At 39.9% G+C, this 15,627-nt stretch overlaps 1 protein-coding gene across 4 annotated transcripts in view; it reads right to left on the bottom strand.

Moving 5' to 3' along the window:
* The window catches only part of BRIP1 (BRCA1 interacting helicase 1), a 95,290-nt gene that overhangs the window by 68,562 nt on the left and 11,101 nt on the right, over positions 1-15,627 (bottom strand). For all 4 annotated transcript variants that reach the window (XM_068210665.1, XM_068210667.1, XM_068210668.1 and 1 more), the window contains exons 10-14: positions 13,822-13,954; positions 13,135-13,286; positions 12,880-13,051; positions 12,629-12,766; positions 12,101-12,262 (exon numbers count right to left, since the gene is read on the bottom strand). In XM_068210665.1, the coding sequence (XP_068066766.1) occupies positions 12,101-12,262; positions 12,629-12,766; positions 12,880-13,051; positions 13,135-13,286; positions 13,822-13,954 (757 nt within the window). The remainder of the gene's footprint in view (positions 1-12,100; positions 12,263-12,628; positions 12,767-12,879; positions 13,052-13,134; positions 13,287-13,821; positions 13,955-15,627) is intronic.

Raw genomic sequence — 15,627 nt, 5'->3', positions numbered from 1 at the left:
AAATGCACTTGCCTTGCTTTGCTACAAAATGTTTCCCACCATTTGGGCTGCCTGCAAAAAAACCAAGCACAGGTTGTTTTGCATCACACAACAACCCAGCCTCCACCTGCACCAGCTGCCTCCTCTCTTCCTTTCAGTGAAAATAAATATAAAAATTTTTTAAAATCCCATACACTCTGACAGGTCCTTCTGCAACCTGAAGCTCTTAGGCTGGAGGACATCATATTTCCCACTGGAGCAACGCTCTGGTGCTCTCAAGGCCCAGATGTTTTTATCATGGCTCTAATTCCAGAGGTATTGCATTCCCTTTCAAAAGCTTCCAGGAGCAGATCTGCTGAGTCAGCTGCCTACCTCCAGCTGGAAGTTCTTGTTCCAATCCCTCTGGTCCCAGGAGAATCACCTGCATCAATGTTCTACTTCCATTATGAAAGGATGGAACTGTCCCTATATTAGTGATAATCCTAAAACATATTCAGTCATTAAATCAAGGCATTGCTTAAACAAAGTGGCCTTAAATTCCTGTTATTTCAAAGGAATCCTGGAGAGTGGATCTGGCCAGACTTCACCCACTTTTTTTGGTATTACAGGTTCCCATTAAATCAATTTCTTCAAGGATTAAGATGGTTTGGAAAAGCAGAGAATTAGCAGAAATTATTTGACAGTTCTTGAACTAAAATCTTTGCCAAAACTTGGTACCAAATGATCCAAAATGCTACAGGCAACTGAGCTCCAGGAATATTGGAACTCTTTGGGGAAGAAAAGGAAGACTTGACAAAGAATTTACCAGTGTGGGGCCACAGGATCACTAGTTTATTCCTTTTGCACCTTTAGTTAAAAAACAAACAAATCAACCCCAAAACAAAAGCAGCAACAGCAAAGAAATGGCCTTTGGGGTTAAAAGTGAACAGAAAGGAAACAACAGAAGGAAGAAAGGAGACAGAAATGAAATGGGAATCAAAGACTGAAGGGACAAGAACAAACTGCCTGGAAGGATTGGTGTGAAAGGAAAATTGAGTTTCCTTCCAAAAAGAGGAGGGAAAATATTTGGGCTAACTAACCAATAACCCTGATGTCCATTATCCCAATCTCTGTAATCACTTTTTGATAGTTCTAAGGTGCTGTTCCAAATAGCACCATGAAAAGCACAGTGTCCCTCAACAAGAGCAAAGAAACCCAACCACATTTACCAAAATCACCAAAATTATTCCACACTTTGAAAAGGACTAGAAGAATATTCATTCACCTCTGGACCACAAGTCATTTACCCAATTGGCAGAAATAATTTACATTTCACCTTTTCTTCTTCTTAATCACCCCACACCCTTTTTCAAAAGGTCATTTTAATCATATTTTTCACCAAAAAAGAAGAGGAAAGCCTCCATTTTGCTCAACACCCAGACATCTGCACTGCTCTGGGCTGGGACTCCACCAGCCAAGAATAACTGAGGCCACTGAATTATTTAAAGCAGTTGTTTGCACTCAATTAGATTTTCATGAAAGGTTAAGCAAGAAACTGATTCACAGCCCCTCCCCATGTTTATGGGAGGGTTTTAACACAGGACAAGGTATTTAAAATTCATTCATGTGAATGACTGAGCCAATGCAAAAGATAAATGTATTTTTTCACTAAAAAAAGGTATTTGAAACTTCAAATTTCATTTTCTCAGCTTCCAATTAACAGATTTAATTTCAAGAGAATGTGAAAATATCTGGGCCAAAATATTTCACTTTTGAAGTAAAGATTATTTTTTAAATAGAGCTTTAAATTCCCATTGTGAATAGGAAACTGGAGACAATTACTAAACATCCATATAAATACACATGCACAGGGTAATCTTGTCTTTACGGACTAAAAATAAATTGATTTAAAGCAGAATTTTAATGGAGAGAGGCCACACAAGCATGGTGTTTTTATCAAGGAGAGGCTCCCCCTGCTTTCTCCTGAACATTTCCCATTTATTGCATCAGGGGCATCACCCAGCAAGGTTCTGAAGCTGCCTGGTTCCCTCTGAGCAAATTCCAGGTGAATTCCTGCCTGATTTCCTTTCCCACGGACTCACAGAGCCTCTGGAATGAAATGCTCCATAAGAGCAAAACAGAAAATACTAAAAATAATTTAAATTATTAATCCAAGGGGCTGTGCAGGGACCTGGAGCCATGTCACACATTTATTATTCTGATCTTTTACATTTCTCCCAGAATTCTGAAGGAAGATCAGAGACTCTGAATTGTCCTAACAGGTGGTCATGCAGTTTGTCCTCAGAAATTCTGGGAAAAAGCTGCCTTGGACTGGAAATCTACAGCACTGTGCTATTTCAGGAGATTTGTCACTTAATCTCTCTATTTCATCACAGCAGAAAATGAGCTGGAAGGATAAAACTTTAAAACCATGGAGGTGTGATTTTTCAAGACTTTCCCTGGAAAAGGTATCTTTTCAAATTGAGAAGTACAGTACTTATTTTCTCCAGGAGAATTTTAAACAAACATGACATAAACCCAAATATTTAGGACCAAGAAAGGTGTTGAAATCCCCACATATGGTGGGAAATGTGGGGTAAAATCTGTTCTCATCCACACAGACACTGCAGGGGAAATGACAAAAAAAAAAGAAGGAAAAAAATTAAATAGATAAAGCTACTGTGCAACTCCACTCCATAATTCAACTAAACCCCGACCACGGTGAAAAACTCTGTATTGTGAACAAGATTCTGATCACCATGTGCACACTCCAGCACAATAAAAGGTGAATAATTCATCATCGTTTTCAAAGGCAAAGTATGCCTCACTCAGCTTGGGGGCAGCACGGGGGATTTCTCTGGCAGGATTTTTCTTTGGGGACAATGACAAAGTGGCGCTCAGCAGCAGGAACCTGAAGCACTGAAGTGTGTTCCATGTGCCATAAATCAACACTGCAGCCACAGGATGTCTCTCTGCTCCCAACATACCATCAATTTTTCAATAACCCCCTTAAATAATGGAAAACGTGCTCGGCGACAACAGTAATGAAAAATGAAATGTTTTGCACGCCTAAGACTTTAGAATAACACTGTTAATATGTTGCTTCTGCAGCTAAAGAAGCTTTTTTATAGAAAAATTTTCCCCCAAAACCCAACATGTTTGACCCTAAACAAGCTGGAGAGTCTTTGTTCAGTCTTTGAGCTCTGTGGCAGCTGGTTAGGAACAACCTGGCTCAAAACAGGGTTTCTTTTGTGGTTTTAAAATTAACCAAGACAACAAGTTCTGTGTTCCAGGAACTGCTTGTACATCCACCCTAGGCTATCATTACACCTTCCCATCCCAGCGAGGGAAAACCCTTCATGCAAAGAGAGCTCTCCAGAAAAAAAAATATTTTTAAAAGGATGGTTTAAATCCTGGTCTGGAATAAAAAGGAAAATGATGAACTGGTCATGGATGAAGTCAGCATCTCCACTGCTGCTCTTCCCCAGCCAGAAGGCAAGCTCAGTCATCTCTGACCTCTTTGTTTTTTCAGAATAAAGGGGAAAAAATCCAAGGTTGTCTTAGTGGCACATGAGCAATGAAGCACAGAACCCCTGGGAGAAGTGAGCCAAGGGAGGAGCAGCCTCACGCCGGGCACGGGGCCAAGCAGGGCCACCAGGCTCCCCCAGGAGCTGGCCCAGGCAGCTCCTGGCACTGGGAACCTGCCCAGCCTGGCAGGGTGACAGCTCTGAGCTGCCTCTGCTCCCATCCCCAGGCCCAGTGTCCCAACAGGAAATGCTTCATGTCCCTCCACCACATATATTAGACAATTTTAACAATGTATTTCTTCCAAGTACCCAACTTGATCCCTTCTCCCTCCTTCCCTTCTGTCCCCCCCAAAAAAAATTAGAATGAAAAACAGACTTGTCTGATTCTTAGGAAAATAATTTCTCACCTAATGATCAAAAATTGGAAGTAAAAGCTGAAGTTTTTACTGTAGCACATTGCAAGTTGTTTGGTTTGAAATATTTTTGCTAAAAATTAGTCCATTACTGTGCTGTAAAATGAATCAAAGTACAATGAATACTCTTTAGAATGCAACACACACTAATTACATGTTCTCACACAGGAGCTTGCTTACCCTATCAGAAGGTAAAACTGAGGCATGACTTTTCTAATTTTCCAAGACACAAGCTGTGGCTCCCAGACCCCCCCAATGATGTCGAATTTCTCTCAATTTAAAATAGCCCAAGTGTTCCTTTCAACACATTTAATATTCAGATTCTTGTATGAGCTGTTACACTGCTGATGCAGAACATGCTCCCTAAATAAATCCTTTCCAGTTCTTTTCTCTCATATCTGGTGTTTTTCACACATGAAGAAGTCACATCAGGCACTGAATCTTTCACAGAGATGGGAAAGGGACCACGAACTCTGCAGGTTGTAAAGGTTCAGAACATTAATGTTAAAATAACCTGGGCAGGATACACCTTCTTAAGAATGATGTTGTTTATGGATATTATTCCCTGTTCACAACTGTTTTCCTTCCCTTTTACTAAAAGCTCCTGAGGAAAAAAGACATGTTCACTCTGTTATTTACTATTAGGACTCCATCATTCACAGAGTGCAAACTTCTTGACTGTGAAAACTCATTTTCAATGCAGTTCCTACTTAAATAGGAGGAAAATATGCAAGCAGCAAGTGTTAATTACAAGGGAAATTGGAGCATGTGTTAACGAGCTACAACAATTCAGCTTGCAGCACTTTGACAAGTCAGAGCTCAGAAGTGAGAAACAAGAATAGATTTTTCGTTTATTTTCCTGATGCTGTCTGCTCAGGGTATTTAAATTAACAGTGTAATAAAATATTAAACTGCCCAACTCTCAGGGTGTGAAATTCACAGGCCAAACACTCATCTGCCAGCATGGCAGATAATTTTTTTAGACATAATATCCAATAATCTGCCACGACTGTCGCTCCGGATTGGGCTTTGTGTGACGAGCAGCACCAGCAGCAAGGAGCTGCTCTGTGTAAAAAGCAAGTGCCACAGGGCACCTGAATTATTGCACAGCCCTTGCTGGTCACCACAGCGGTTCAGCAAGTCATGAGCAGTGTGTTTGTTCATTCTTTGCAGGCTGGAGTTCAAAGAGAGCGTGTGGGAGCCAAGGCACACGTGGGAATTTCCCCTGGGCTGAGGAGAAGGTTCCAGCACAAAGGTCTCAGGGCAGGGAGAGCAAACAGCTCCAGCCCCACTGCTGCTGAGGCTCTGCACAGCACAGGAGTCACAGCAGGGCTTTCCTTTCATATCACCTCACCCACATTTCCAGTCACCCAGAATATTCAAGAATATTCACCCGAGTGCCTCTCCAGTTACTTGGTTAATTCACAGTCAGACATAGCCAGTTAAGGATGCTGCAAACTCACACCAAGAGCTTCAGAACATCAGCCACAGTGAAAAAAATCAGGATTTCCAAAGGAGGATCTTTATAGGTTCTCCAATTACAGTCAACCACTGGAAAGCATATTAAAAAAAAAAAAACAGAAACAAGAAAATGTTTCATCCCTGAGACTGAAAACATAAAAGGATAATCTTGGAATGTGCAACATCATCCCTTCCCTTGAGCTGTCTCTGACACTTCTCTGACCTCCTAATGAGCCACCACAGTTCACAAAGCCACCTGGAAACTAACTAGGAAAAAAATTAATAAAAAGGATAAAAACTTGTCCTTTGCTCAGGAGATCCACAGAGCAGCACAAGAACAGTACAGGGAAGGGGGGAAGAACCTGCTTATTCATCCACAGGCTCCCAGATCATCTCCTCTAAGGTCTCAAGGCATCTCTAACATTTGGATTGTCTCTAATTCCCCAGAAACCAGGAAAATCACCTCATAACTGGTGTGTACATCTATGATCCTCTCATACCATTTAAGAAGGAAAACACATTTTGCAATTATCCAGATTGTCAGTTACCATCTCCAAAGATAAAAATTTATCTTGGCCTGCTGTTGGTAACCAGGCAGTGAAGAAAAAACAACCACGAAAAACAACAAAACTCAGACAACTCAAGGTCAAAAAACTCTAAATGAAAACCTTCCAATAAATCATTAAAGTTTAGGAGAACTTCAACTACCCAACACTTCAGTTATTCCTCTGCAGAACCCAGCACTATTCTGGCTGTGAGTTTGCTGCAGCCTCTGTAATCCCACAAGAAATGATCCTGCCAGGGTGTGAATTGGCCAGCTCCATCTGCAAATTTAATTTGGCACAGCTGGATTGAACTGATGACATTACAGATAAATATTATATACCTGGTTATACAAAAACTCTCATTCCAATTATTTCTGTATGGAGTTTATCATTCCTTCTGTTCCTGATTTTTTTTTTTTCTATTTGAAGCAATTTCTCAACAGTGCCCAAAATAGAGCACAGCGCTGGGAGGGAATGGTTAAAATCTTCCCTCTCACAAAGGGACTTTTCCAGACATTTCTCTGCCCAAGTCAATGGGAAAAGCAAATTGTAGACTTCAGGAATCACATTAGGATTTACAGAGCTCTTGGAGCTCTCAGAAGGCACCTCAGATAATTGTATTTCTGGATGACTCGGAGAGCCTCAATAGCTAGACAGTTTATATGACTGATATGGAAATGATGGAAAATAGAGAATTCAACTGAAAGCAGATACTGTATATGATTAATGGGAACAAAAACCCCAAAAACATAAAGAAGCTGAGATAAAGTTCAAAAAGAAAACTACCAGTGCAGGGGAAGAACAAAAAAAAAGCAATGAAGAGATAATATGGACAAGTAAATTCTATCTACGTTTATTAGGTGCAAATGTTGAAATGAATAATTTGGGAGCCATTAGAACTCAGCTTTTTTTGGAGCTCATTTTCCCCAAATCATGGCCATCAGACAGAAATCACTTCCTCAAGATTTCCATCAGAGGAAGGACAAAGGATCAGCTTTAAACCTGGCAAGGAGTCTTTTCTTCCAAAGAGAAATAAAACCCAAAGGGTCGTGTGGTGTCAGAGCCCTCTCAGGGCAGCACCAAAACAACTCCTGGCACTTCCAGGGCACTGCTCAGCCCAGAGTGCCAGGACAAGCCCCAGGTGCCCCTCAGGGGTTGTTTAATTACTCCTCCCACCCCCTGCTCTCCTTTTAGGCAGAGGTTTGAGGCAGAAGGGTGCCAGGATCCCGTCCCTAAAGCCCTCTCCAGCTTTGGGGTCTCTCTCTCTGTCACAGGGCCAGTGCAGCAGTTTGGCTCAAACAAACGAGGCTTCTGGAGAAAGAGAAAACCTCTCCCTTGGGAGCAGAAAGCAAATGCTGGGCAGAAAGTGAGCATCATTATTAATTTACAATTATTTTGTAACTTACTCCTGAAATGCCAAAGGCATCTTCCTATCCTTGCCAGGGATGCTGGGCATTAGCTGCAGTCAAAACACCTAAAACTGGATGACATTCTTTTCCTGTAGCATTTTCAGGCTGTAACTGTGTCAATTACATTCTCTAACACTAAAATTATGCAGAAAGTTAATGCTGATGTAACTTTAAAGAAGAACTTTCTGTCATAAATGACACTCTCAGATCCCTACACCCTGCAAATATTTACACACAGGAGTAAATCTCTTCTTCAAAGACCTCCTACAGCTGTCAACAGGAACATCAAGGAGATCATTGCTCCTGAGGAAGCATTTATCCCTGCATATAATACAGAAATACACCCAACAGAAAAAGCTCAGCATTTTTGTGGAACTCCGTAGATAATTCCTCAGAGCCCCATCTGTGGTGCAAAGAACTATTTTCCTATTTAATTTCAACTTCACCTTTTAACTGCATGAACCTAATGGTTTCCAATTATTCCTCTGTACATAACACAAGCAAAAAGAGGCTGTGGAATGTTTCTCTCTTATCTGGATATTGTCATTTTACTGTCTCAAACCTCTAAAAACAAGCTTTTGGCTGGGGAGGAAATCAGCCAGCATCAGACCTAGTGGGGAAACCCTGCACTTGCTCAATGTCTGTGGCTCTTACATAGTTCCAGATGTTCAGAACATTAATAATGCACTAACTCAAAACCTCTTTTTGAAACTTTAGAATGTGCAAATTGCATTAAAACCTCTTTGCCCTCATTAATGGTATTGTTACAATCCCAGTACTCTGGAAAACGTTTTTTGGCATTTGTTTAACTTTGTGATATTGCCATTTACTCATTTTAACAGCCAGTGTTCAAATCTTAATGCTTTTAATAGGCTGGGCTAAACAGACTACCATCCTTTGGAAATTTATTGAAGTAATTTATTAAATAAGTAAAAGTTGTCTGAAAGCAGCATTGCTTTGTTTTATTGATGGCAGAAAAAATGGGTTTCTTATAATTTATTTACAAACCCATGTTTCAGGAAAGTTTTAGAAATGAAAATATTGTCTTTTCAGAGTTCTATTCATTGTCTGTTACTGAAACACTTCTTGAAAACAAGAATTTCTACCAATCTCATGTATCTCAGTAAGAAAAGACCCTGTCTGAAATGAAGAAGAACCAGACATTGAGAATAAATCTTGAAATTGTATCCCTCCCTCAGCCTGCCATATCTGAAGATGCCACATTTACATTATGCCAGGGTTTAAATCCACGTGGACACAGCCAGAGGTTAAACTGAGGTCCCTCCTGTTGATTCCAAATCATTCCCCTGAACCTGAACATTCTCAGTCTGCTGAAAGCAGCTCCATGCTGCTCAGAGTTAATTAATATTGTTAATTCCTGCCTGTCTGGAGCTGTGGGAGGGTGCCAGGAGTGGTTTGTCAGCACAAGGGCAAACAACACCTGCCTGAGACTCCTCTGCAGGTTTGGTGGATACCTGACACAGGGAGAGGGAGCCAAGCAACGAGGAGTTCCAGCCCAAAGGGATTTGCTGTCACCCAATCCTGGCTGTTCCCACTCCAGAAAACATCATCAGCCCGGAGAGCAGGAAAATGGGACGAGACTGACAGAGCTTCAACGCTGAACTAGCAGCTCCCGAAGTTATGAGACAAATAAAAGCTCAGCTGTGAAATTCAGCATTTATTTCTGCAAGTGGCAAAAGTTGCTGTGTGTCATCACTATAACCTTACCCCAAAATTCTCATGGAAAACAGCCAGTGCAATGCAGCATGAATAATTTCTATGCTAATTTATGCTAATTGTACCACTATTCCATGATCGTGGAATAGTTTGGGTTGCAAGGAACCTTTAAATGGGATCCAGTCCAACCTCCCTGCAATGAGCTCGGGTTTTCAAGCAGAATTCTTATCAGTTCCTAAGTTTTCCTGTTGAAAACACTCATTCAAACCTGGAAAAATTCTGCTTCCAAGTGATGACTCCTCAATTAGCAGGTCCAAATGAACCAACAATGCCTCAGAGAACACAACAAACAAAACAAACATTAACATCCTTGTCCAAAGCTTCTTTTGTTAAAAAAAAAAAAAATGCTACTAAGAAAGGTCAGTTAATTCATCATGATGGATTATCACTAAAATTTATAAGCATTAGCATTTTTCTCCTTGCTGGATAGCCTGACTTTGATATGACACATATTGAATGAATCATCCAAGGTGCAGGCACCAGGCAAGATATATCTTAATGCAGACAGGTTGGCAACATGAGCCCTAATGGGCCTTATCTTAATCTTGTTTAAAAGCATCTTAGATTTCTGGGCAATCTTTTCACCTTCTGATATTCTCTTTTATAGAGTGTTTTTTGCTGGAGTTGCTACTGATTTTCACATAAATGCATTTTTGCTGCATAGTATCACCAGTTTTAGGAGCATTAAAAATGATGGAGCTTTGGAATTTAGTGAATGTTAAGATCAAGCTAATTTTTTAAAAAGTCAATGTGCCACAACTCCAACAATGACATTAAAATTTTCCATGTTGTTTGTGAATTACCCCACATGAACCATCACAGCTGTTCATAACAGGCACCAATCAAACATGGGGATGTACAGCTGATGGGCTGTTTGCTCATCCATATATTTTCCTCCACTGCATTAACTCCATATATTTGCTATACATATATTTTTAAACAGCCACTCTTCAATTAAAAATATATTTACTCAAATACCTGATTAAAATAAAGGGAAATTTCTCTATTATTGCCTTTTCCCCCATTCACATTGCAGGCAGTAATTTCAAACTGAAATCCACTGTACATACCAAACTAAATTCCAGCTCCATCAAATTACCTGGACAGAAAGTACTTAAAATTCAAAGCATTGTCCTTTGCCTTCCAGACACGACAAAAAAAAAAAAAAAAACCCCAAAAAAAAAACTCCTTTATTTATCACTCATTCCAAAGCTGAAGCTTCAATTCATAAAACAGATTGAGCCATCAAAAATCTGCTTAAATCATAATAGTGAGGTCCATGACCATGTGTATTAATCAGATCTTGACAGCCTTGAAAAATTCCTTTGAAGGCTGCAGCTTTTTAAAGAGAGGCAGCAATTTCCTGTGAAAATCACTTTTGAGATGCAAATATTCTTTATGATGATGAAAGAATACTTTGTTTTCCCTGTATTAATGTGCTTACATTATTCTGTATTTTCAACATATTAATCTCAGACTTAAAGGCAACCCAATCCTGAATAAAAGTAGTAGGAAGAAAAAGGGCATCCATAGAAAGCTATTGGCAATGTGATTTTAAAATATCATCCTTCAATTGTCTGCAATTTCTATTTATCAATACTTTGCTGGGCTCGGGGAGTGTTCCTACAGAGAACAGAACACTCAGCGTGTGTGGGGTGACCTTTCAGTGAGGCAGAAGGGCAGGGGGAGGAAGGTTCCAGAGCTGGCCAGCAATTGTTTTCCTCCTTTATTAAATGTCATTACAAAGTCTTTCTGTACTTGCAATTCACATTGATATTCTCATAAAAACTTCCATAAATATTTGTCAGGTCTGGATATGGAAGATGAACTCTCCAACACGACACACGTAGAAACATAATGCTGGAAACTGAAAGATGCTCCAGTTAAATTCTTAAATGAATTGGAGATTTCTTGTCAGATCATTTCCTTTGCATGGGAGTGCAGAGTTTTGTCAGGTTAAATAAATTTATGGTCAGTAATCTGATTTTTTCAGGGGCTTACATTAACTGGTCTGATGTGGTCACCTAATGGTTACTGTCAGGAATTGCACTGTGGTTCCAATTCCTAAAGACACCCAGGCAAGAAACAACACTCCCTTTACAGCCTGCCAGTTAAATAATAAAAGATGAAGGGTTTGTAAATAAAGAATAAATAGTTTTTATTTCATTTTGTAAAATATTCTCTGCTTAGGAACCTTAGGGATGAGCAGAAAAGTCTGAAATTCTATTTCCATCATGTTGGTGTTTTCAATCATTTGGTAGGATTTTTTTGAGAGGTCTTTGTGTTTTGTCTGTTAAGATGATTTTTAAAAATCATAAATAATCATTTAAATTTGGAAAAGTCACACTCTTGCAAGCACTACAAGAAAAATGAGTATGAGTAACAGAATTGTCTTGCAGGTTTATATTCCTGTTCCTGACCATAAACAACAGTAACAACAAATAGAGAAGAAAGCAGAACTACGGGGAGATCCAGATTAACCATAATTAGATAACTGTTGTCAGTGAAATTAGATATTACATAGTCTGAAATGGAGAAATTTGATTCCTTTCAGCCAATGTCAGTGAGCAATTCCCCTGACTAAAGAAAAATACACTCCAATCTCCAATGCAGTGAAATGGAACAGGAAACAAGGGAAGGAGAAATTAACTGGATGGATTCTGCATTTTGATAGCACAGAAAGAACATGCAAAGACATTCTTGCTGCTGAGTTATACAGAAAGTATGATTTCATGATGTGATTTTTAATTTTTTTCTCAATAAATAATTTCTAAACCTTCAGGGAAACAACATAAGGAAAAATTATGGATCTGGCTGCTTTTATGGTAATGCTGATTGAAATGACTGTCTATGCTAATAAGTGCATCTGTTGAGAAAAACCAAACATGTTTGCTCATGAAAACAAACCCAAATGCCAAGAAATAACAATATAATCCCACTGTGTTATTACAATACATTTATTTGATAAACATTTCTGTATGTTGATGCATACAGGGCATTTTCAAAGGTGTGTGGTTTGAGGGGAAGAACGGCAATTCAGATTTCCTTACCTTATAGGATGGCAAAAAGCACAAGATTCCTTGGCCAACTGTCTGACAGACTGACAGCAGCAGGGCTCCCACCTCATCCTGGAACTCGAAGGTCTCTGCGTGCTGGAACGTCGCACACAACTTCCGCCCATTGGGGCCCGCTCCCACCGTGCCGACCCAAACCTGGGGTGTTCCACAGGCAGAAAGTTAACTCTAAACCAGGCTGGATAAATCACATCGGGTCCAGTAATGAAATTTTAAGTGTGAAAGAAATATTGAGATATTTCTTAAATTCATTTCAGTACTTGAAGTGCAGTACTTGGTATGAGATGGCTGTTACCAATATAGCACGAGCAACTTTTCTAGGGAAATGTGTCTAAAAATTGCCTCTTCATTCATTTCAAAATGTCCTTTTCCATTGCATTAGGCCAAGCAACAGTCTGGACCTTTCTTTTAACTGACAGAAAGGGTTGGCCATCACTTTTATTTGGCTTTAATACCATGGGCAGCATCAGAGCTCAGGAGAGGGAACAGCCATGTCCAGTTTACCTGGGAATTCCGGATAACGTGATTTGCCTCCAGCTGAATGGAAAACTTCACACCAAGCTCTGAGGAAAAGGAATCCATGGGAGAGAGTGTGCCTGATGTCAGAACAATTGTTCTAACTTCATTTAAGTCAGAAAAGGCCTAGGTGGGAGAAAGAAAAGTAGGAATTTAGAAAATCAACACAATCCCTCTCAGATCTGATGTGTATTTGTTATCACTCAGATTATTTTATCTTTTCTTCACGCTCAGCTCACCACAGCAGGGTTCAAGCACCAAAAATTCAGCATGTAGACAAGGGTTTTCTGCCTTGAACTCTTTTTGTGCTTGCGCCTTGTGAAGAAGGAACTTGTATCTGCATCATCACGTTGGTCTTCAGCCATCCAGGCGTAAGTTTGTTGTAGAGCAACCCTGTAATCATCTGCAAACCTATACAGAGAGAGAAATATCAGTAAAAACTACAATTAAGCAATCAAACTGTGAGCATTCAGCTGATAAATGTTAGACCTGACCTGCTGTTCTCTTTGAAAAGACAGGAAAGGACCATGAACAGGCCTTTGAGCATGATCTGTGCTGCAGGGCTCACAACTGGCACCTCAATAAGTTCCTCTCTCCCATGCATAGATACCTTTTCTTCTTTTTCCAGGATAGCAACAAGATGTTTCTGCAAGAAGCAAATTCCATATTAACAACATTCTAAGTGCCTTCTCAAAACCAAAGTTAATAGAGATACAAGACTGTCAGCTCACTGCTTTAAAAGTTCATTTAAAATCCCTATAAAGTCAGAGGGAAAAGGGCAAAGAAGGGCCAAGGGAAAGGGAACAATACTTTCAATTTTTAACAATGTTTTTAACATAGCTGGCTTACACAGAAAGGATAAACATGAAAATAGGGTAAAAACATTTCAACACTCAGTAAAAATGCAGCTGGACAGAAGAGGCAAAAATATCACTGGCTCACTGGTTATATTCAAATAACTGTATGTGAGCAATTGTATCCTTCAAAACATTGATTCCCCACGAATTCCAGTAGCTCAAGTGGATTACTCCTGGTTTTCATCAGGAATCATTTTCAGACAACTTTTCAGTATTGCAGTAAATTAAAAGACCCGTTTCCATTTAACTCATCTGCATTTTAAGATGCTTAACACCATCAATATTATGCATGGTGGTGCTCATTTATACAGCACAAAACATTACCTGTAAAATGGGAAAAGTAATCCCAGTTATTCCCATTTTGTACAGAAAGTTGAGCATTTCTTTGCCACTCCACACCTTACAGGCAGTTTCATAGGCTCTCTCCACCAGCTGCCCAGAGCTCTCCTGCAACCAGCTGAAAGAGAGAAAAAGCAGAAATCATTTCAGCATTGATTTCAGAGATTTAGAGACACTTTGCACGTACAAAGTAAACCTCAAAAATTGTACCAGACTTCTAAGATGATGGTGAATGTTTTACCACATGTAAGGAGAGAGATTCTGCTTTTCCTTTATGCCTCTTTCTCACTCTTGAACTCCCATGGAACTGCTTTGGATGCAGCTCATTGAAATGAGAAGAAAATCTCTCCCCACATGTTTATACTTTATATAATAGATAATAAAGAAAAGGAATTAAAATGTAATTTCCTCTTATGATATGTCAGGCTCATTCAAGCAAGATTTCTGCTGCATATCTAAAGCCACTCATCACTACTCCAATTGCTGCAGGTTGTTTTATCATCCCTGTCAACTGCTGACTTTCCAATTAAGAACAAATCCTGGGGCATGAAATGAACACTTTTCATAATTACACATGGAAGGGAAAGTGGGGCAATAAAGAGTGCCCATTTAAACCTACCCACAGGTATTGGCAACTGCTGCAACTTGAAGCAGAATTATAATTGTAATACAATGCAAAATGTGATTGACTGCTAAAAGCATGAGCTAAACATGGAGATCATGTCATTTGTGGCAGAGCTGGTATTTTCTCTGGGTGAGGCTGTCCTCCTTCACCCCTGCTGTACCACAAGCCCTTGTCTCTGGTTAGAAAAGCAGGCAGCTCCCTCTCTCCCTCCCTCCCAGGAAAGGCTGGAGCTGTCTGCTCCATCAAAAGGCAGGCGGCATCAAAAAGACAGCTGTCAGTGCTGCAACAGCTCAAAATATTTACCTGCAAAACCAGTTCATCATTAGCAACTCAAGAGCAAGGCTCTGGGACTGTTTCAGTTCTAGATTTCCTGTCCTGTCACCACAAATAATCTGATCCATGGAACAATTAAAATATAATTTCCATACTGCCAGGTTAAATGCAAACAAAACCCCACTAATACTGCCACAACAATCCCTTCTTTGGCTAAACTTTGCTTTATCACATTAAGGAATGGTGACCACTAACACAGGCAGACTTTGGCCCCAGCTCCTCAAATGTAGCATCAAAAAGACTTGGAATTGAAATCAGGACAAGGCCCCTGTGACAGGAATTAAACAGATTTACAATGGGTAAAACACTTCAGGAAATGTAAAATGTTTCCCTGTTATGAACTTCAAACACCATCACATACTTTTGAAATAATAACTGCAAATACAAACTTAACACAATGGCCAAATATCACCCAAAAACCACCCCAAACTCTCAAATAAATTCCATCTAACATTAAAGCATTTATTTGCAAAGCCTGTTAAATTATTTTTAGAGCTAAGCAGGAAGCATAAATAAAATTAGCTCGATTCCCAGAAAGGTTATCTCCGGTTTTGAAGTGAAAATTGCTGCATGGAGTATTTCCAGGAAAAGAATGAATGGATGTTGCACACATGCCTTCAATTCCAGGAAGAGTATTTGTTGCTTCCCTCACTACCAGAAAATTCCACTGTTGACACAGCATATTCCATTGACCAAAGTGATCAGTCCTGCTAAATGTGCATCTCAGCAGCAGAGTCTGCCAGCACACCTCCACTGGCCTATCTGCAAATTCCTCACAAAGGTCACTGCAGCACCCCTGTGGCACTAAGCCCATCCTTAAGTGCTTTCTGGAA

This window comes from Anomalospiza imberbis, chromosome 20 (genome assembly GCF_031753505.1).
Source record: "Anomalospiza imberbis isolate Cuckoo-Finch-1a 21T00152 chromosome 20, ASM3175350v1, whole genome shotgun sequence".
In the NCBI taxonomy this organism is placed as follows: Eukaryota; Metazoa; Chordata; class Aves; order Passeriformes; family Viduidae; genus Anomalospiza; species Anomalospiza imberbis.
This window is presented reverse-complemented; position numbering and strand designations above follow the sequence as displayed.